The sequence below is a fragment of the Leptodactylus fuscus genome, chromosome 10 (genome assembly GCF_031893055.1).
Source record: "Leptodactylus fuscus isolate aLepFus1 chromosome 10, aLepFus1.hap2, whole genome shotgun sequence".
NCBI classification, from domain to species: Eukaryota; Metazoa; Chordata; class Amphibia; order Anura; family Leptodactylidae; genus Leptodactylus; species Leptodactylus fuscus.
In genome coordinates, this window is record NC_134274.1 from 69,507,135 (window position 1) to 69,531,163 (window position 24,029).

Consider the following 24,029-nt stretch of genomic DNA (forward strand, 5'->3'; position numbering starts at 1 on the left):
TCCTGTCTATGGGAGCTATGGAGATACCCTGGCAAATATTTGGCTGTCTGCACTTGCTGGATGTGCATTGGGGACTCCTATTCTACACCTTTGTGGCGATTCCTATGAATATGCAGTAAATATCTAGTAAGAAGAACTCATTTTAAATCGTGGACATCTGCTTGTGAAGTAAATTAGCCAAACCATAGTGAACGGTAAAAAGTAGGCATAGCTCATTAATCTAATGTAAGACCTATTTAGCTGTAAGTGAGTTACATTTCTGTACATTACCATGTATTGCGCACAGCAGGGAATAAATTGATATCATGGTCTGTTTATTCCTCGCTATGAGTGGATTTTTCTTTTATTATACCTTGTGTTTGTGATCTAAAGGACATGAATAACTGTTGACATGCATAGTTGTTTTTTATCCACATCCTCCCCCATTTAGAGTGCTTTTACCAGCAGCGTTCTTCATCTCGATTGATAGATCAAGCTGCATAAATAGGCATCAAAATGATCTGCATAATTAACCTGCTGCCATTACATATGCTCCATGCAAATAATTATTAGTTCTCTTTCACTCCAAGAGTACAGCTCGTGCTCCGAACCAGAAGGAAACTGGCAAGCGGGAGCTGGAGGAAGTCTTGCTGCATATTAACATAATGTAAACCGATTTTAGTATTTAGCTCTCCTGCTCCAGTGCGGTACATAGCATAGCTTTTATACCGGGTTTCTCTGAAAATAAGGGAGCGTTCACACTACCGTCAGTGTCAGACAGCTAGTGTCCGCTGCTAATGTCTGTTCAAAATCTTGTGCGGACATTAGCAGCGGACACTAGCTGTGCCCGTGACACTTTGCATTGATTTAAATGGACAAAGGGTGCGTTCTTTTACTGTCCGTGAGTGTCCTTAAGTGTCCGTTCCCAAACATGTCAGACTTTTTAAGCGGACAGCAAAACCTTCATGTCGGGTTTTGCTGTCTGCTTGAAAAGTTGGACATCTTTGGGAACGGACACTTAAGGACACCCACAGACAAGGGTGACCCAAGGCGTTCCTTTTTGTAATAGCTGCATAGTTTTTTAAAGAATAGGTTTTTTCCATATAATATTTTGCAGTAATTATGCAGTTCCCAGAAGATAATTAATTTATTTATTGATTAATTAATTTTTTTTTTAAAGCAGAACTTCTAAGGCCCTGTTCAAGCGGGGCGCGGAATGGCGGATTTTGGTCCTGATTCTGACGCAGGAAGCCGCGTCAGAATAAGGCTAAAATGTGCTTGCCATGACTATATGCTCTTCATTATGCCCCCCACCCCCACTGTATTATATGCTCCTCATTATTCCCCCCACCCCACAGTGTTATATGCTGCTCAGTATCCCCCCACTGTATTATTTGCTCCTCATTATGCCCCCCACCCCACTGTATTATATTTTCTTCTGTACACTCCCCCCCCACTGTATTATATGCTCCTCAGTACCCCCCTGTACTATATTCTCCTCAGTACCCCCCCCACACACACACACTGTATTATATGCTCCTCAGTACCCCCCTACTGTATTATATGCTCCTCAGTACATCCCCCCACCCCACTGTATTATATGCTCCTCAGTACAACAAACACAGTCACACACTCAATTATACTGTACTTACCCATGAAGAGTGTCTTTCTCCTTCAGACTGCAAGCGCAATGATGTTATCGCGCCTGTGTCGGGGAAGAGGTCACTCTCTGTAGTCAGCGTAGGCCACGATACCGCGGCCTACACTGACATCTTTCAGTTGTATGTGCATTTTGCACATACAACTGAAAGCAGCGATCCTCTCATAATCGGGGAATTGGATTCCCCGTTAGTGAGCGATCCAGGTGATGGCGCACGGGCCACATGCGATGACCCCAGGTTGAGAACCGCTGCCTTAAACTATTCATACCACTTTGTGATATCTTCTCATGGGTGTCGTTATTTACTCAAGTTCACCAATTGCATTGAATTGAGATTTTGATGTGGAAACTGGCATGTAGTTCATATGGTTGTAAAAAAAATTAAATAAATAAATAAAATACATGTCCATTCTTGAAATGGTTTCCATGGCCATTAGCCACATGTGCCTTACTCCTATTAAGTGCATGTAGCGTCGAAACTGGCAGAAATCTTAAACGGCCTCAGATTTCTGCAGCAGATCAGTGGCTGGTTTTTGTTTTTGTTATTTTTTTTATAAATGTTTTTTACAGAGGCAGATGGTGGTTTTCTCTAGGACCGAAAGGGTATATTTTCAAAGTGTAGTTAAATGTTTGGTTGACGTTATGGCTGAGCAATTCATTGGATTAGTCTGAGTAATTTGCTGTTTTATAATCAGAATTGTGAAATCGATGTTATACCCACACTAGAGCCCATGTTGTCTTTCTCCTGTCATTGTAAGCTATGGTCAACAGTTTCCTTAACCAGTCAATGGTTGGGTGGTAGCATGAAGAACCTTACATCAAACACATGACTCCTTTTCACTGTGCCTGGTTGCTGAATTTTTTTAAATTTTTTTTTTTCAAGTTTAAAGGGATTCTACCATTAAAACAATTTTTTTGTGGATAAAATGTCAGAATAACCTTTAGAAAGGCTATTCGTCTCTTACCTTTAAATGTGTTTCTCCGCCGCGCCGTTCCTTAGAATTACTGGTTTTTACCGGTATGCAAATTAGTTCTCTCGCAGCGATTGAGGTGGGCCCCAGCGCTGGAAATGCGATGGGGGCGTCCCCACTGCTGCTCAAGAACAGGTTCCAGCGACGCCTCTATCTTCGGCTGGATCCTCCCCTTCTTTTGTCGGCGTCACCTCCGACGCCTGTGCAGTTGGCTCTGACACTAGTAGAGCCGACTGCGTATGCCAGCCGGCGGCCGTAGTTCCAAGGCTGCAATTGCGCACATGCGCAGTCGGCTCTACTAGTGTCTCACTGGCAGAGCCAACTGCACAGGCGTCGGAGGTGACGCCGAAGAAAGACGACGAAAGAAGGGGAGGATCCAGCCGAAGATAGAGGGGTTGCTGGAGCCTGTTCTTGAGCAGCGCGATTGGCTGTGCTGTGAAGAAGGACGTCTCTGGCTAACTGTCAGAAACGCCCTTCTGACCATAGAAGAGCTACGATACCGGGACCGTAAGCTCTTCACAACGGGCCCACATCGGGAAAGCCGACAGTGCGCTGAACTCTGCGCACTGTCAGCTTTCCGGCAGTATATAGAACTGCCTATGGGCAAAATGGTGAAAGGTCCTCTTTAATGGAAGAATCCCTTTAAACAAAAACAAGAAAACTGAAAAATATCATTGCTATTTTATTTTTAGGTAAAATCACCCTGCTCCAGTTAGCACACAGCATATGATGTATGTAGGTTCACATACTACTGCCCACAATAGTGTAGTTGAAGATCAACACGATGTAAAGTGTACAGATGATCTAAGCTCTGAATAAATGTATTTCAGCCATATGAAGTGATGCCAAGTTTCCGTTGCCTTCCACGTTGTCTTCCTATTTGTCTTAAGTGACATATAGACACCCTTTGAGTTCTAACCACTCAATAAGCGAAGTCAGTTTTTCCCTTGCACTCCCTCCTCCCGCCGTTCTGTAATACAATCCATGTTGAGATGTTTGGAGAGCAGCTCCATTTATGATTCATTTGTTTCCTGAATTCTCGGAGACTGAGACAGCTGTGTAAACTATAAAACAAACAAATTGAGTCTTTTGCACAAACTTGGAACATGGAAATCATAAGGAAAACCAGAGTAAACACTAAGTAATACAAGATATAAATAGGATGAGGTAATAGTGGCTGTATTTATTGTCTTTTAATGCTACCCTTAACACACAGGGCCATGAATGACTTAAAGGGATAAAGGCACTTCTCTTCTGGACTTGGACTTCTGGGAACAGAGGCCCAAAAGTAACAACCGTATAGCATCCATTACATGATGGGAACCAGTGCTATCTGACGGACTGTCGAGTTTCTATCATAGTCATATTACATATTAAGGATATTTATCATTAGAACCAACTCCTTTAGAGCTTCTCTTAGTAAGACATCTTTAAGGTATCTCTTTGGACATGTGTAAGCTAAAACTTTAGATTAATATGGCCTATAAGTGCATGTTTAGCCGTAGGAAGTGGGAAAAATTCAAGGTAAGAGTAGGTAAAGTAGCAAGTAAAAATGGATTTTCTTACTTTATAGTGGCCATCAATTCATTTCGGTTTTCCTTGTCACTTCTTCCGCTGGAACCATTGACAACAGTAAGGTATATTGTCTATTCAGTTAGATTTATTTACATGAGTTGACTTAGGCTAGGCCTTAATTTAGATTTTATTGGTCTGTTTCGTATTGTCTTTTGCCTCGCATTAGTATTAACACAGCCAAAAATCCCTTCATCTGTTTATAATGGAGTTACAATTCCTAAATAATTTCTGCCAGTTGGCATCACACCAGACACAAAGAACCCGGGAATCCAACTTTTATTGTAAGAAGTATCACACAACACTGTAAAAGGCAAACAGCAACAAAGCTCCCGAGTATGTGTAAGGACATAAAAGGAAAGCTGTCACTAGATTTTCAGAGTAAACAAGTGCCCTGATGATACAGTGCTTGGTGGCGCCATTTTAATCATGGATGGAGAGAACCTTTACAACAGTGCATGGGTGTGTAAATGACTTCCGAATAGTCATCTGTGCGGTGCTGGTATGAATAGTCAGTGTTGGCACAGCCGTTGTGCCTTGCTGGATGGCCAGCTCTAACATGCAGTGATTTTAGTAAGTTATTATCATAAATTGTATCATCGCTTATTTGGTTTGGAAAATTTACGAACATGTTCCTTTTACGTAATGAGAAGAAAATCCCATTTGATAAGTTTTCCCTCTAAAATAAAACCAAAAAAAAATTCCATTTCCCTCTCCAACACATTGAAACCTATTTCAGTGTAGTCCATCTGTCTGTCAAATAGTCCTTACAGCAGTACCACTTAGGTAAAAGACAATCACAAATTATACTATGGGCAGTATGGTGGCTCAGTGGTTGTTTTGCTGGAGCCCTAGGTTCAATGCTATGTTTTTATGTTCACTCATGTGGGCATGGGTTTACTCCAGGTACTTTTTCCTCCCATACGTCAAAAACCTTTTAATGGGTGTTTTCCATCGTGAGCACTAAATGGGACAGTGACTGACAGATTCTGTACAGCGCAGCTGAATGTTGATGCTATACAAGTGTGAGTTCACGTGTTCGTTTGCAGTGGCCACCAAATAATTGCTTCAAGTCTGACTTTTTCATACAGCAGTTTGTTTTAAGGAATGGACTCCCAACAGATCCCATTATAGTCTTTGGTCTTGGTGTACGCTGTTTTTCTGACGTGTGTCTGCTGTTCTGGTCCATAAACTTACAATTCATCCTATGAAATATCAACCTATCCATTTACCCTTTCTATCTTGAATAAATGTAGGCAGGGTAAGTCCTGGGGTGTCCAGCCATGAGGCACAGATATCCCCTCATATTTTATAAGGGTTCTTCTCATTCAGTAGACAGACTTCTCTAATCGAAAAAGTAGATTAACTTTATTTTATTCAGCTTTCTCTACCATTCAAAAGCCATCTATTTATATACTTGATGGACAAAGCAGAGGGTGGTGTAAGCCGATGGGCGGCAAAATAATAGAGGAGGTGTACATCTCGCCCAGACTACTCAGGTGGGCAAGATGAGAGAAAGTCCAGGAATGACTTGTTCTCAGCAGACTTTTGTTGTCTTTGTTTTTTTTTTTTTTTTTTTTAGGAATGGCAGGTAGGATTGGCAATGGGACCTATCATTCCACCCCCCTCCAGTCCACACATTGTGGATGTTTCTGCAGCGTGTCAGCTGCTGTGGATTGTCCTCATCAGTGAGGTTTAAAAGGTCAGCTCCAGCAGCAAGACTTTGGACAGGGCTGGGCTGCAGGGCCAGCTGAAAGGTCACACTGTGGGAGCTGTATCTTGTACCATTTAATTTTGCTAATAAATCTGTTATTCTAGGTGAGGTAACCTATTCTATGTTTAGTTAGAGCCTAGCCGGGCAGGTATTTATTTTTGTATGGTTTCCTTTTGTTGCTGCACTATATTTTTGAGTGAAAATAACTCTACCTTTGTTTTGGACTAAAGAAACTGGACTTGTGTGTCTTTGCCACCCCACCTAGCAACCCCAGACCCTGACAGTGGCCAGCTAATAGATTTCCATTGCCGGTAATTCAGACTCATATTCTAGTTAGAGATTAGTGGTAGGTGGTCTATTGTTATCTCATACACAATCATTACCTTCTCAGGTGAGGTCATTTTCAGAAAGAATTTCTTAGTGCCTCTCTAGGAGACCTTGAGAATGTGCAGAAATTACACCTTTTGGTTTCTTTAGCTTGACGTTCGTGAATGATGCTCTGTGCTGCTTTCCAGTCCGAGGGACCCAATATCTACCTCTCCTAGTAACTTTATGTGAGAGATCCAGGGATGTAATCTAGCCACGATGTAGTAGATCCAGGCCCCCCCATCTTCTTTAGTTTGCTGCAGATTCTTCATTTTAATTTTGAACACCCCCCCCCCCCCCCCAATTTATGTTTCTATAAATTCCTTTAATTTGTGCAAAATTTTGGGTGGGCTACTAGGGCTGTGTTTTCCGATGTGGTACATCAATATTGTTTTTTACCAAATTAGTGCGATTTATAAACAAAAGTGTAGTATACCCCAGTCGAGAACTTGTTGAAATGTAGCTCATTTAATAAATCAAAACATTTTAGAAAAAAAACTAAATGGGGTTTTCATGTCTTCAGCATTCAGACATGTATACACACTTTACTGCTGCAGCCAATCACTGACATCCACAGTCGTAGTGTTTACTGCTTAGGGTTCACAACTCAGGTACATTGAACAGCTCGCTTGCATATTGATTAAAAGTTAATCAATTTGGAAACAAGATTGCACATTACAAAAAACTTTCAGTAATATATTGACTATGTAACTAACTGATCCTACAACAGGTGGAGGTCAACTTGCGCCCATTTTCAGCAAAATAGAAGTCTATCATCTTAAATGATCCCCCAAAGAGATTGCTATCTGCAGATATGTTCTGATTATCTTACATAGATCAAGTCAGAGCTACACATTGTTCTAGCAGCAGACACATCTCTACAACAACTGTTAAGAGGAGACTTTGTGCAGCAGGCCTTCATGGTAAAATAGCTGCTACCGTGTTTCCCCGAAAATAAGACATTGTCTTATATTAAATTTTGGTCCTAAAGATATGCTATGTCTTATTTTCAGGGGATGTCTTATTTTATTTTTGCGTGCTGCTGCCACCAGTGCGCTATGCTGAGATGTGCTTGCTGCGCAAAGACTGTATGAAGAAAAACATTGCAGCCGAACGCTGAACGCTGTGTGCGGTGCTATGTGTGCATAGGAACGCCGGCTGCTGCGATACCGTACGTTGTATCCATTGTTCTGGCTGCTGTGGGATAAAGGAACCCATTGAAGTCAATGAGAGGCTTTTTTTTTAGCGTTTAAATTCCACACCAAATGAGAGTGAAAACCTGCAGCATAAATTGACATGCTGCAGATAGACAGCCTGCTCCACAGGTCAGTTTGCACAAATGTTATCCATGTTGCTGCTACTGTATATTGTATTGTAATAGCTGGCGGCCATACCGTTATGAGCCCTGTCTCTGTCTTGTGAAGGTTTTCGGTAATGGAGGCGCCAGTAATGTGCGATGGAGGTCGCTTTGTGTTTCGAGAATTCCGCATATCCCAGACGATCAGATAGTGACACAAACTGAGCACAGGAGAGCAAGTGCCCTTGAGATTCCTCGCTATGGGTTTTATGGACATTTGGCTGCCAGCGGCAAAGCTTGATAATGACAGCTGTTCTCTGAAGAAATGATTCTTGAATATCAAATCCCCCAGTCATCAATCAGTTTGACAGATAAAGGCAAGCAAAGAAGTGCACTATGGCAAATAGTCTAAAGAATGTCTCTCTTAAGCATCTTGTGGAGGAACTCAATTATACGCTGCACCTGGAGGAACGCTACTAAGCTGTGTTTACTTTATCTTGACACATCAGCAGGTGAACCACTTCCTTTTCGGCCCATTATTTATCCCACGGCGTTATCAATGCACAAAGCATTAGCAGTCTGTACCATGCACTAGTACAAATGTTACCCCCTCCCTCTCTTCCGAGGTTCTTAAGATATTACATCTGTGACTAGTGTAATGTTTTTTTTTTTTCCCACTCTGCTTTTCACATAGAAAATTGTGCCCGGCACAAAAGACTAAGGCAATGAGCCTATCTCACATAATTGTCTAATTATCTTCAGCAGATGGGGCACTGCGTTAAGTAGGACACACTGTTCTACTTTTCAGACATTACAAAAGGTTCTCCCTCCCGATTGAGGGGGTGTTAGTGGGGAGAGATGGAGACACAAAGTGTGTGGTACGGCGTCTCTTAATCCTTTATCATTTTTTTCTTGCTCACTTACTGGTGCATTTAATTGTTTACCACAGTAATTGAAAAGTGAGCAACTTTTCCTTCGTCTTGTTGTGTGCGGCCAAGACTGCATTCTGTAAAAACATCTTAAGTATGCCTCGCGTTAACATTTGCGCATTTTGCTGTATATGTATTTTTAGTCTCGGCTCCAAATAAAAGAAAAGATTTTATCCGGTCTGCTACACAGTGTTTGATTCCTTGTTAGCAGCAGGTAGAACGCATGAAGCATCTGTACACAGCTCTTACTTTGGTATAATGTGATACATGTGCAGGCGCACGACAAGAAAGGTGGAGGGTCCTGGTGTGCGTAACGGAGGGTATGGAATTACGCAATGGGGCTATGGATTTAATTTTAACTTGAAATGTTATTTTTGGACTTGGAGAGAGAAAAAAAAGACTTGAAGTCTCTCTGCCCTTTCTCCATTCTTATAGTTGGAGTAGCAAGCGCTACCTCTACATATAGAAATGTAATAGTGGCAGACTATTGTTCTTAAGGTTGTACTAGGTGCTACCAGTGTCAGTTCTCTGCTCCTAAGGCTTAGCATCTTCTAAAGGAGCTGTCGTTTCAGGATTCCTTTCTTGCTTGGTGTTCCAAAGTACAACTGGCTTCACAAGATGGCGCACACAGGATGAAAAATGTGATTTCACTTGCTAGATATCATAAACCGATGCCTACTGTATATCTTTGGTGCCGTTTATAACATTGCTTAGCTGTAGAAGGCTCATAAGGCTTTCATTATTAGCTTCACTTTTTTTTTCTTTCTGTTTTTTGTATTTTGCATTTGATTTTATTTTCAAGACAAATTTTGGCCATGCATGTTTTAAAATTGCATGTTACCGCAACATGTCAGAACATTTACCACGGGGAAGCTCTGAGGACTTGATGCCACTGTGGCTTCCTTTAATAATTTGCAAGCTGTATTTATTACTTTCACTCTCTATTGAATTGTAAGGGTTAATCTACTTTCCCAAATGTGTAATATGGGTGCTTATTCCTTTTGTTATCCTTGTGTTTTTCTTTTGTCACATAACAAGCTATTTGCAAAGATTGAAACATCTGGTCAAAATCTCTAAAGAGTGCAGTTTCATCCACTGTTAGCAGCGGGGGGGCTTCTCTTTCTTGCATCTCTGTGAGCCCATAAGGGTGGGACATATGGCATGTGAGCTCATTCCAACAGCATCCTCTCTTAGGCATTATCTACAAATTTTTTTAATGTTTATTGGACGATGGTTTACTTTTTATGCATATTGTTCTTTAGTGTTAATACAGTATTCTTGAAGTACTGACACGTAATCTCGTTTCCAATGATGGCAGATGCTGCTTCTTTTGGGTTGGTAGTACTTGGACTTGTGGAAGATTCTAATTAGAAATACAAAGAATCCTGACGCAGGAAAGTGTCGTCTTTGCAAGTTTTGTATCACATTGTGGTGTATGCCACGTTGTGTAGTGTTGGCTTGGCTAAAATATATAGGCTTTACACTTCCTGCTACCTATTAAACATTGCTGGTGGAAGGTTCCTCCCAACCAACCTATCCCTATAAGTGCTGTGTAAAGATGAGCGAACAGCGTTCAATCGAGTACACGTTTGATCGGATATCAGGCTGCTTGAGATATTCGATTCCAGTCAAACACCACGTGGCAAACTCACTAAAAATTCTATTCCCCTCCCACCTTCCCTGGTGCTTTTTTTGCACCAATAACTGTGCAGGGGAGGTGGGACAGGAACTATGACAACGAAGGCATTGAAAAAAAATTGGAAAAAATAATTGGCTGGCTAAATCAGGTGACCTCCAATTTATACGAATAGTGGATTTAATATCCAGTTCATATGAGACTGTGAACTATGTGATTGTGAGACCGGGATAGATGTACTGGCAGGGTTAGCTAGGGATTAGCTTTATTTAGGTAGGAATGTTACTCAGCCAACTCTTTGTGGCTCTATCTGGTTGGCTTGCAATATGCAGGAGCTGACTTTTTCCCATAGGAATGCCTTGACCAGTGTTGATTAGTCAAATGCCATACAGTTTTCAGCGCATCTCTAATGCAGCAAAGCTGAGTTTGCAGCAGAGTTCAGCGCACACTCAGCTCTGTTACATCTCTAATGCAGCAGAGCTGAGTGTGTAACAGGGTTCACATCTCTGGTGTAGCAGTGCTGGCCGTGCACTCAGCTTGGCTGCATCTCCAGTGTATTCGAGCAGATCGCACGGCCAGCACTGCTACATCTCTGCATAGACCAGCGTTGATTGGCCGAATGCCATACAGAGTACAGCATTCGGCCAATCAACGCTGGTTCTGCCGGAGGAGGCGGAGTCTGAGATCGGTCCGCAGCAGTCTCCATTCTGGTCCGATCTTAGACTCCGCCTCCTTACAGATGAGCCTCCGGAAGAACCAATGTTGATTGGCCGAATGATGTACTCTGTATGGCATTCGGCCAATCAACGCTGGTCAATGCATTCCTATGGGGAAAAGTCAGCTCCCGCATATCGCAAGCTGACAGGGATCCTGACATAATAGTGACTTGGGCATGTTAAATGCCCCCAGACATGCTTCCCCTGCTGTCCCAGTTACATTCCAGGGTGTTGGCATCATTTCCTGGGGTGTCAGAGTGGACTTCGTGACCCTCCTGAGTCGAATAGTGGTTTCCCCCTTAACGAGTATTTTTTGCCCATAGACTATAATGGGGTTCGATATATGATCGAACAGTCGAGTATTGAGCGACTACTCGAATCGAACTTCGAAAATTTCACTGTTCGCTCAACTCTAGTGCTGTGCTAGTATTCAAGAGAAGCCGGGATATCCTCCTCTTTACGATTTACAACGTCCATGGAGATTGAATGCTGCATTTAGAACTGTCCAAGATGGCCAAGTGCAATGCTAGGCTACACTGCATCTGGCCCATAGACTTTGAATGTAGTAACTGCAGGTATACATGACCATCACTCCGTTGAGTCATCGATCAGACATTTGTCACATATCCTGTGGATTCTTGATACCCTGTTATTATGAAAAAATTCCCTTTAGGCTGTGGCCAACCACCTGCAGCAAAAAAAAAAGCAGCCAAAGATAATTGTTTAAAAAGTTTTTGTGCCACAGTTTTCAGCTCCATTTCTTAGGAGCTGGGCCCCTGACTTTCAAACTTTACATGACAAAGATTGAGACCCGCAGGTGAACAATAAGTGAGATGCTGCATATCGACATATTGCAGTACAAGACGCTTTGTGCTCTGTGCATTTTTCTGCACTGTGAGAATGCGATTTGTTTAACCCTCATCCTATACGTTGTTAGTGACAGGCGTGTACGCCATGTGTGTCTCCAGACTTCGAGGATCTGTCACCACATGTATGTTGTACTACATAATTGTAATAATTATGGAGCGTGTTTTCATAGGAACCAGAAATGTATGAATAAATTGACAAATGTCTAATGGGCAATGCAAGTATTTATTAAAGCATGAGAGCAGAGATGTTCTCTTAAAGGAGAACATGAGAAATTCAACCAGGACAATAATGGAACATCCACAAAGTCATTAGAAAGAAGAACAGAATTGTAGAATCTTCTCCCGACTACTAGATATGCATCGTACGGTTATGGCTAATCCTCAGAATTTACTTGGAATGATCGTTCTGCTTTAGGTTATTAGTGGTTGTATGAGATTAGAATAACACTAAGAAGATGCCACACGCGACTACTGGTTAAGTGTGGTATTGCACCTTAGCCCCTTCACATCAGCTGCAATACTACAACAACCTATAAACAGGTCTGGCGCTGTTCCTTGAAAGTTTAATAGTTTCTTTATGGTTGATTGTATATTTTTATTTAGTGCCTTTGGTTTTTATTGTACTAAATGAGCACATGTATATTCCATATCGCATACAGAAACGTAAACATTGCAGCGTAGGAAAATGGACAATAAAACGGGGAAAAGCTCCCCTGCATTTATTACCGAATCATGACACATTCTAAAAATGCACATAGTTACCATGGAAACTGCTGTGTAGTCAGGAAAGAAATGAGCATTATATATTCGTTCTTAGAGACCAAATTCTTTCACAATTCCCCCCCCCTCTTTTGTTTCTTGTGTAGTGAGCAGTAGTTATTGTGTTTATGTATTTAGAATCACCGCAGCCCTGGTGTTTTATTTTATTTATTTTTTTTATTCTAAATTGGGCACAGATGAAAATTGGGAGAATGGATTGCGTGGATTAAAAAAAAAAATATTGTGTTGTGTAAGCTAGTCATGAGTAACTATTTTACAGAAGTTATTTAATTTGCATGTAAAGGGCAGTTTCCTGGTTTGCCACTAGGTGGCAGGATTTTAGAAACTACAACTGGTTAATCAGGGAGATCTTGGTTGACAGCTGCTGTGAAGTGTCCACTGATATCGGCGGTGGCATCTTGCCATTTCTAGAAGGATTACAGTTTTGTTGTTCTGCCCGAGCTCAGATAAGCGGCCCCATGTGGATAACAATCAAAAGAGGTAACAGAATGGAAGAGAAAATCCCTATAAGCTGCTCCTCCAATGGACAAGGAGGCAGAAGAATCTTCAAGCAACCTATAATCTATATGTACATTTCTAACCTGTTTTTGCTGTGCATTCTTAAGCAATTTACACTGCATGGTTCCTGTTTAATAATCCTCATTGGCTCCGTACTCTGCACCAATCATATAGTTTATTCCTTACTTCTGAAACGTCCTATTCTGGTGCGTGAAGTGTCCTCTGTGCCAGTTTTATTTCCAGGCCTCGCTTTAGTTTAGCAAATTTGACAGTACATAAAGTTGAACACACACTAGATCAAAAGAGGGGCTGATAAATCATGTCTGGGATTGTTTTTAAGAATGATCCCATCAGCAACATGCCAGACCTTTACATGCATTAATAGATGCTACTCCAATATTTTCAGCACAGTCGGAATTTTTCCTCCAGCCCCCACAGTTACCGAGCAATCAATGCTGTTAGTATTGATGCCTGATATGCTGTTTAGGCTCTAGTAAGATCAGGAGGGCGGTGCCAAGCAGGAGCAGACAAGGGGTGTGATTCTGCGCTCTGACACTGGCTGCCTCTGATTGGAGCTCTGCATCACACCCCCCTGCCTGACACCGCCCTTCTGACATTACAGAGCTTACATAACACATCAGGCACCAAAATTAACTGTGTTTATTTCTTGGGAACAGTGGGGGCTAGAGAGAAAATTCCAACTGTGCTGGAATTAGTGGAGCGGCACCTTTTAACATAGGCAGGGAACTTGCAGTGGATGTGGTGAAAGGTACTCTTCAACTGGCTGATCAACCCACACGCCGATTTTATATATAAAATAAGGCTCCTTAAAGAGAACCTTTCATGAGCTGGGTGTTAAGGAACACCCCTCTGATAGTATAGCGCATATGGACAATACTGCCAGAAGGGGTGTTCCCAGCTAGACTGTCAGGAACGCCCTTCTGACAGTGAAGAGCTGTCAGTAATTGCATCGATTTTTCTTCCCCCGGGGCACATAACGGGAAGCGCACAGTCGGCTTTCTAGCGGTATATAAAACCGAATGTGCCTGCAGACGTCCTCTTTAAATTGCTAATATGCGGGGGGGGAATCACCTATCACCCCACACAATCAGGTTCATCCTAAGGCCATAAAAAAAAAAAAAAAAAAAAATGATTATAACTGCATTTAGTGATATGCCCATGGTGTCAGGCAGCGATATTCTGGACCCAGCTCATTGAGGACTATGGCATCCTGTAGATACAATGTGGCATCATCAATTCTCACTAGTAGATGCAGCGATAGAGGTTATGTGGTCTGTATGTATAATCCTGTCTTACCGGTGTAAATGAGGAGACCCCCTAAAGAATTGTCAAGCATCTATTTTTTTGGCTTATTGACCAAAGTGGAAAATTGTGGGAAATAGTACGGCACTTCTTTTTTTTGAAAAGGTGATTTTATATTTAGATAGGCAAAAGGAAAATTACACATTTATATACAGTGCTCAAAAAATAAAGGGAACACTCACATAACACCTCCTAGATCTGAATGCATGAAATATTCTCATTGAATACTTTGTTCTGTACAAAGTTAAATGTGATGACCACAAAATCACACAAAAATCATCAATGGAAATCAAATTTATTAACCCATGGTGCCTGGATTTGGAGTCCCCCCCAAAAAAAAATTAAGTGAAAAAACACACTACAGGCTGATCCAACTTTGATGTAATGTTCTTAAAACATATCAAAATAAGGCTGAGTAGTGTGTGTGGCCTCCATGTGCCTGTATGACCTCCCTATAACGCCTGGGCATGCTCCTGATTAAGTTGCGGATGGTCTCCTGAGGGATCTCCTCCCAGACCTGGACTAAAGCATCTGCCAACTCCTGGACAGTCTGTGGTGCACCGTGACGTTGGTGGATGGAGTGAGACATGATGTCCCAGATGTGCTCAATTGGATTCAGGTCTGGGGAATGGGCGGGCCAGTCCATAGCTTCAAAGACTTCACCTTGCAGGAACTGCTGGCACACTCCAGCCACATGAGGTCTGGCATTGTCCTGCATTCGGAGGAACCCAGGGCCAACCGCACCAGCATATGGTCTCACACAGGGCCTGAGGATCTTGGTACCTAATGGCAGTCAGGCTACCTCTGGCGAGCATATGGTGGGCTGTGCGGCCTTCCAAAGAAATGCCACCCCACACCATTACTGACCCACTGCCAAATTGATCATACTGAAGGATGTTGCAGGCAGCTGATTGCCCTCCACGGCGTCTCCAGACGTGACAGAGACATGACTCTTCATGGGAGTACCACTGTTTTTTTCTGAGAACTATGGGAGTGTTTCTATCTCCTGATAAAACATCTGATTCTTGCTAAAGGGGCCTCAGATTGCAGATTGGATTGTTTTTTTCTGTTAGCAATGATATGTCACTCATATTCCAACTGCCATACACACGGTCACTCCACATGCACAATCCAACACTGATATCCAAACTGAGATACACGCATCAGAGGATTAGATACACAGGTCAGCACACAAATACGCACTTCTGCACACGGTTCCACACACTGAAGGATTAGATATGTGTGTCTGCACACAGTTCCACATGCCGAAGGATTTGATACACGCGTCTGCACACAGTACCACACACCAGAGGATTGGATACGCAAGTCTGCACACAGTACCACATGACCGAGGACTAGATATGTGCGTTTACACACAGTTCCCCACGCTGAAGGATTGGATATGCGCGTATGCACACAGTACCATACAGCGGAGGATTAGATACGCGCGTCTTCACACAGTACCATCGACAGAGTATTAGAGATGTGTGTCTTCACACAGTACCACATGCCAGAGGATTAGATACACACATCTTCACACAGTACCACACACCGGAGGATTAGATACGTGCGTCTTCACACAGTTCCACATGGGGGAAACATCCCAAGTACATCCCAATGTTTTTAAGGCTGGTGTCCCCCATCCCAAGCTAAAGCAATGTGTTTAGAAAGCTTTATTATATGTACACCTTCTTGCAAATAGACCTCATTCGGTATGCATTCGCCAAGGGTTGCATTCTTAAACCATAGAAAAAAAATAAATAAAGTGTGTTTTTACAGAAAGTTTGCTGCACTATTCTGTACAGCAAATGTACAGTATTCCTGAAGTATACCACTGTATAGAAGCCAAATTGTCCTCTGTTCAGTGAATGAGGGCTATAGATTTATGTACTGGATGCACCAGAACAGCATCTGGTGTATCTAGAAAATGGACACTGCTGACAATGTGGAGGAAAATAAAAGCCTAACTAATGTAGCCTCAAATGACTTTTTCCAATATGTCACACCTGAAAAATGGTGTTTTTCTTAATCTGCTAGAGACTATATGCATTGGTTATGTACGGAAAATTGCCACTTCGGTGTCTGATTTACTCACTTACCTGCATGGCTTTTGCAATTGATTTAGTGTTGCTACATGCACCTGTATCTATTGGGCAGAATTGGGATGTAATTGAGCCATTGACCTCCCTATGACCCAGTACAAGACCTATTAGTAATGCAGATTTTTAGATGTGTGCCTCTACCTCTCCTCTTCAGCAATGGCAGCAAATTGGCGCAGCTTTTACTTTGCCCAGAAGATTGAGTGGATAAGCTTATGGGCTGTAATGAGAACCAGGCTCGTTTTAAAGTATCTCCTCCAGCCCCCTCCTCATTATTCTCCTCACTATCCCTGACTATTGTTTCATTAGCAGTCAGTTGAGTCTCTCTGCGATATTTAATTCCTTCCTTCCCTTTTGCATGCTAAGCAAAGCCTTCTCATCATAAAAAGCTCATCGCCCGCACCTCCCCTGTGTAATGTTGGATAAATTGAACCAAAATACGTAGATTAGCATTGGAGCAGGGGTACGTAGCTGAAGTGTACTTCAATAGAGTATGGCCACTTCGTCTATCCCAAAAACATAAATATGATGGGCACCACAAAAAGTAACCTGCTGTGTCCAACAACCATGTATTTTGGCACAACAAAGTCTACAGAAAGCACACAAAAAATACAGAAATAAAAGCTATTAAAAAAATGTACACTAAGTACACATGTAAGGGTGAATTCACACTGAGTAAACGCTAGCTTATTCTGAACGTAAAACACGTTCAGAATAAGCGGCGTCTAAAGCAGCTCCATTCATTTCTATGGGAGCGGGGATACGAGCGCTCCCCATAGAAATGAATGGGCTGCTTCTTTCACTCCGTGCAGTCCCACTGAAGTGAATGGGGAGTGCCGGCGTATACGGCAAGCTCTGCTCATGCCGGAGCGTACACGCCGGCACTCCCCATTCACTTCAATGGGACTGCACGGAGTGAAAGAAGCAGCCCATTCATTTCTATGGGGAGCGCTCGTATCCCCGCTCCCATAGAAATGAATGGAGCTGCTTTAGACGCCGCTTATTCTGAACGTGTTTTACGTTCAGAATAAGCTAGCGTTTACTCAGTGTGAATGCACCCAAAATCAGGTTTATGCTTCTGTGTTCTTACAAAGTACCAAAACCAGGTATATGTAAATAATATGTATGCTTGGCTTGGCTTGGCTTGTATTGTTTTTGAATTGGGGGAGTGGGGAAAGCTGCTGAACACACCACTGGCAGCAACCAACTTATCAGCCCAAGAGCAAAAAGATTGGTCGTCTTAAAATAAAACTGCCTTGCCACTGTCATCTCTGATATTATGATCGAGTAGATCCCGGGGGGCCTGGTTAGCCGGTGACACAGAAGTTAAACAGGCTTGGCCTCTGGTAGTGTCATCTCTATGGCCAGTTCTATTCACACCTATTTTTTGGATTTTGTTGATATGTTTGAAGGATACTGCATAACTTTTGTATACTGTTAAAAACTGTACATTTCAATAGGACGCAAAAAGATGTCCATCAGACCTGCCATAGCTTGAAAACTGTTTACGTTTTTATTTACTTTTGTGTTGTGTGTTCTTTCCTTTACTCTGCAGTCAGTGTTAATATTTCACCTTTTATATTACAGTGGATGATTCAGAAACCTTACAAGGTGGCCACATTTTTTGGATGCATTGGCAAAGACAAGTTTGGAGAGATCTTGAAAAAGAAGACTGAAGAGGCACACGTCGATGCCCACTACTATGAGCAGAGTGAGCAACCAACAGGCACGTGTGCGGCATGCATCACAGGTGACAACAGGTCAGTCAACCACACTATACTGTTCTTGTGTGTTTCAGAAAGTCGGCTTCCTCCCGCAGTCTATTGAAAGGCACTGAAATCTGTTCCAGAAATTGGCATGTGGATTCTGAAATCTGCAGCTTGTCAATACCTTGCTGATGATTTTCACCGCTCTCATTAAAATGGGTGAAATTCTCAATGAACACCCACACAAACACTTTTCTGCCCACATGTAGCATAAGGATACATCAATACACTGCGTATACATTGAAGTATCCTCAGGGAAATCTGCAGACGCAAATGAATCCAGGCCAAAGTGTGCAGATTTGTAGTAGATATAAAGATGTGTTTCTCCTGTTCTAAACAGCCGCATTGGGAAAAAAAAATATATAATTAAAAAAAAAAAAAAAAATAGTGGCTGGGTGGGTGTACAGACACCTGCACAGATACTATTTTTTAGTTTCCATAATTTGGTTAATTCCCATTTATATCTGAAACCGTTAGGGCCCATTCACACGGCAGATTCTAGTTTTTTCTCGGCGTCCTGCTCTGATCTAGAAAACCAATAGGAAGCAGAGACTCCTCGAGGATTATGCCCATTCTGGTGGGCCTAATCAAAGCAAAAAGCCAATGCTCTGCTTTGGCATTCCGTTGTGGAGAGTCGGGAGTGGGGCAGAAAATTGGCATTCTCTTCATTATCCGCCATATGAGCCAGCTTTTTAATGCTGATTTAACCTGAAATCTCAATCTGAATTTTTCAGAAAGCAGAAAAAATAAGCATCATGCCCGATCTTCAGTTAGATTCCATCCAATAACTACCATTGCAGAATACATAATGTCTGGCTGTTGTGGAATTTGCAAATTCTGCTGTGTGAAAATACCCCTAGGGTTTGTCCTGGATTTTGACTTCTTCGTGGAAGTCAGAGGAGAAGGTCTATATGGCACCAACAACCTTCTTGTGACCAAAATTGGCAGGCTCCAGTATCTGTATCTACACCATATGTCCATTTTCAGGCCAATTTGTCTTTTTTCTCAGAGTGCTCAGTTTTTAAAGTCTCATCCACTGAGATTACTGAAATTACTGGAGGGGTCATGTGACTGCCTGAGGTGCATTTTTTTATTTATTATTATTTATTTAATTTCCCCCCGATGATGTTTATTTGCCTGTTTCCAGAAATGGAAAGCCACCAATACGAGCATTGCCCCCACCCCATCATACTTACCTGTCTTCTTGTGTGGATCTTCTGGGCACAGGAGATGACTTCCTTCTGTGGGAACAAGTCCCCCTCTTTATGACGTCTGCCTGCACAATAGAGCCAGAGTGCCGGTAATGCACTGGAGCAGTGGCGGGAGGCCGGCAGACGTTAAGAAGAGGAGGAGCCAGCCACACAGAAGTAAGTCATCGCCTGTGCCTAGAAGATCTGGACAGGAAGACGGGTAAGTATAATGGGTTTGGGCGTGTGTGTGTGTATTATTAGTTAGTTAGTTGGGAAGGGCTAGTAGTGGGCAGTCTAGCTAGAAAGAATGGGGTGTGAGAGAGGGGAAGGAGTGAGAGAGGGAGGTAATGTGAGTCAGCCCAGAGTGAAGTGCGATTTATCATGGTAGTTCTAGGATAAAAGAACAGGAAGTTATACCAAGTAAACAAATGCAGAAGATGCTAGGAGCTCCCATAGAAACCCAGAAATCACTCAAAACACTGCTAAGATAGATAGATAGATAGATAGATAGATAGATAGATAGATAGATAGATAGATAGATAGATATCCGGAAAACCCCTTTAGGTGCCCCCCCTGCAAATTTAGATTTCAGAAGGAAAACTTAGAGAATATAATACAATGGTGATGCTTGAAAATAAAAGAAAAAATAGCACGAAAATATGGATGTCACATGACCAATCTCTGCTAAAGTCTAGCTAATTATTAATCTGCGAGATTAGCAACATCAGAAATATTTCTGTCTCTTACAGCTCTGTAATTGCTATGAATATAATGAAGGTATGTTATGTGCTTGGACATATGTGCTTATGTGTGTTGGTCGGGCATATTTTCACTGATGCATTTGAAGGTGGCTGTAGATGGTGTCTTTATACATTGTTGTGGGTGGCACTGTTGCACATTGGATTCTTTGTATAAAGCTGAATAATTCCACGATCATGTGTCTTGTATGTTATTTCCAGGTCTCTGGTAGCAAACTTGGCAGCCGCTAATTGTTATGATAAAACCAAGCACCTCGACTTGAACGAAAACTGGCAGCTGGTTGAGAAGGCCAAAGTTTACTATATAGCAGTAAGTACTTGTTTTGTTGGTGTAAGAAATGTCCAGTCTGTGCCTGCTGTCTTGGCAAAATCATTGTCATTGGTGTCACCAAAGAATCTCTTACTTGAAGACCCCCATCTATATGTTAAAGACTGCAGACAGCGGCGGCCAAGTAACACTCAATGTCATAACACTTCAACTATGACCAAGAATTTCTGTCTTTGTGCAGAATGTTGAGAAATACAGTCATTTGTCACGTATATTTACTAGATTACTACACTGCTGTTACTTCTTTAGCCGAATGAAAGCACCGGCATAATTTTGGTATTATAATAGACTATAATAATAGTCTTGAGCCGTATTAATGTGAAAATTGATCTTGTTTATTGGTCATATTTATACAAAATTAGAGATGACCAGCTTGCACTTATGAGAAGGGCTCTGCAGTCAGTAGGCCGAACCACAGACTCGCTCTATTATTCCTTAAAAATGTGATTTTGAAGATGGAGTTGGTAACTTTTTTCCAACGCTGCCTCCATCCAAAATTGGCACCAACTCCATTACTTGGGCACAAATGCTATATCCTTGCTTATGGCAGGTAATACCGTAGCAGGTCCAGCTTTTGATACAGTAAATGTGTTAAGTTTGCCAGTTCCATGAATAAAGATAGCCACACCTCATCTTCACCCACCCTCCAGTAAGATTGTCTCATGGACCCCCTTGTGCGTCAAATGTGGGAGTCCTGCTATGCAACACAAAAGAGTGATGGAAAGTGTTGAGGGGTGGGGGGACGCCTGAAACACTGCCAAAATATTTGGTGGAAGTCTGTTGCTAAGGAACCAAGATTTGAGCGCTATTAATGACACGGCAAGCATATCAAGAAGCTAAGGCTCGGTTCTTTGTACACCCCTTCAGTGCTGACAGAAATGTGTTGTAACCTCTGCAGTGCTTAGGGGGTGAGATGAGAAGCCTCTAATGCTGTAATTATTTCAGAAATAGTCATTCTCTTGTTAACTTGACTACCCACCCCCTTCATGATTGACTGTAATTGGAGGTTGGTTACCGCGTATCTATCTCTGCTTTCCCACGCCTCTAATCACACACTCGCATCCACATAATCCCCTAAGCAAAGATGAGGATTGTATTTTTTTTTTTTTTTCTGCAGTGGGTTCATAGCGTGCCTCTTGTAATTTGATAATGGTGACAGATGCAATTTCCGAGCTGCCACTTTTCGTTAAGGCATTGTACAATATGTATTTCTTTTTTTGTAATGGAATGATTTCTTTTAGTATCACATTCATTTAATAGAATATTACTGTGTGTGTGTGTGTGTATATATATATATATATATATATATATATATATATATATATATAAAATGTGAAAAATATATACATGCACACACATATATAGATATTGTATATAATTTGTATCTATATGTATATTTTTATCTTTCAGGTTTTTTGACTTTAGCGGTTTGGGCTTTTACCATTCAGCCCCATTCCTCCTTACTTCAATATACTTGACTATGTTGCTTTGTTCTTAGTTATGTGTTTGTATCGAGACGCTGTTTGCAAGACTTTGTAATGTTCCGTTTTGTAGAAGGTTAAATACATAATCTGTACGTAGATTTATTATACCATTATAACAAGTGATGTGCATCTAGAGTTTATTTTTTCTGGCTGACAAGGAACAAGCATATGCAGAAACACAAGAGGAGGCAGTGTCATTACCCTCCGCATCTTCACCACAGTAATACAGACACGAGACATGCTTGCTTCTCTATCCAACAATGCACACATTGCTAATCACACGCCAGCAGCAAGCTGTCTGCTTTGTAAAGTGCCCTGCCTCCCTAAGGCAAGGGAGACAGCTGTTGCAGCCCTGTGTTTTGTGTGATTGGTTTGTTCAATGGGCTGGTAAACATGGCTCACTTACAGTCTTCATGTGTCTCTTTCTGGATGGTTACATATTCCTCTAATTCATAATGCTTCTGGGTTGTAATTGATGAAAGAATATACCTGCACATCTCTGGAGAGAACCGAATACAGTTTATGTGGCAGAAGATCTTGTCTGACTCCGTTGCTACAGTAACATTCAGCAATAAATTTGGAATGGTAGATTACAAGCTTCAATTTATTTTATACAATACCCATCTGATCATTCTCCTGCTGCGCCTGTCCTGACATTGCCCAAATTCCCTGCTGGTCTCTGCTTCCTAGTCCCTATCAGTGCCCAGGAAATGCCTGCTCAGCCAGTCATTGATGGGCATGATGAACTGTCTCGGGTAATGATTGTCGGAGAAGCATTTTCTGGGTCAAGAGAGTTTTTGTCAATATGCAAATGTGCTATTTGGATCTACAAGGGTGTTTCCGTTGCTCCAAAGAACCCTTTTGTATATTGAGGAAAAAAGGTTATACTCTATTTGGCTCAGGTGATCTGTAGTCTGGGATCCGGGGACACGCTTCTCTGAAAGGCACTACATTTTGTAGTTGAGAGGCCACATGAATGCTATCTGCACTTATTGTATGATGACACCACGTTTAGGTTGCTTGACTCTCATCCGTGTACAGTAGGGTGCCCTGTGGGATCGCTTTCTATTAGTCTCAGTGAAGAGGTGCTGGAGGACTCTGGATTACACAGTCACCAAATTGAGTGACCACCATGTAAATCCATATTTGCCAATGCAAAAGAAATGTTCAGTTGTCTTAAGATTCCCAAAGGTGGACTATGTTTGACAGGGTTTCATTTGGTGAAATAGAAGTGATTTTCTGAATGTCAGCGAGTCCTCAGAGAGATGGTTGTTCACGTGCAGTAAACCATTTTATTGTTTCGTTATATCAAGATTTTAGAAAAACAATGAAAAACATCCCGGTATTATATTTATAATAATATACTATTGATCTATGCCTCTAAGCCAAATCTACAGTGTTTATTATACACCTTGATCAAAATGTTTACTGAGAACCTTATGTTCAATGTCGCTGAGAAGTGTACAGTCATATAGTACTGATATGTGCCATCCAGTGATACAAGGCATCGCTTTCGCCAAGCTTGACTCACTTTTGAAGTTTGTCACAGATGCAAGGACCAAAAACGGTAGTAAGTGAGTTTCCTTAACCTGACTGGGCGATCAGCGATCTGTCTTAGAGGGATATTTTTCGTTTTTGGTCCTTGCGTCTGTGACAAACGCATCCTCCTTCGTGAGGTAATGGAGTTACGTGCTGCTCAAAAAACTCCCACTGGGATCTGACACTCCCAATAACTACAAGCTTGGGTGTTCCAGTAATTTCTTGCTTCACTTTTGAATTGAAGAAAATACCTACTGGTCTAAGCAGGGTTGCCCTGTGGATGAATGTGGTGCATGCGCAGAGCAGGGAATATAATAGTATGTCATTGCCAATAAATATGCACACTGCTTTTTACGAAGAGCATGCAGCAGAGATCATTGCTATACTTCATTACTATGAATTGTCCTAGTGGTAGTGTTTTTTATGGAACAGATACAGCAGTTAGAGAGACTTGTCAGGCGATGCTACATAGGAGAAAGTATGCAAATAAGCTCATACCAGCCAAATCAAAGACCCCCATCTGTGTACAGATGGGTGTCTCTGGTTTGGCTGGTA

The 24,029-nt window shown here is 41.9% G+C and overlaps 1 protein-coding gene across 2 annotated transcripts in view; it reads left to right on the plus strand.

Annotated features, from left to right (window-relative positions):
- ADK (adenosine kinase) overlaps positions 1–24,029 on the plus strand; it is a 130,535-nt gene that overhangs the window by 67,279 nt on the left and 39,227 nt on the right. For both annotated transcript variants that reach the window (XM_075257788.1, XM_075257789.1), the window contains exons 5-6: positions 17,997–18,169; positions 20,325–20,433. In XM_075257788.1, coding sequence (XP_075113889.1) covers positions 17,997–18,169; positions 20,325–20,433 — 282 coding nt within the window. The remainder of the gene's footprint in view (positions 1–17,996; positions 18,170–20,324; positions 20,434–24,029) is intronic.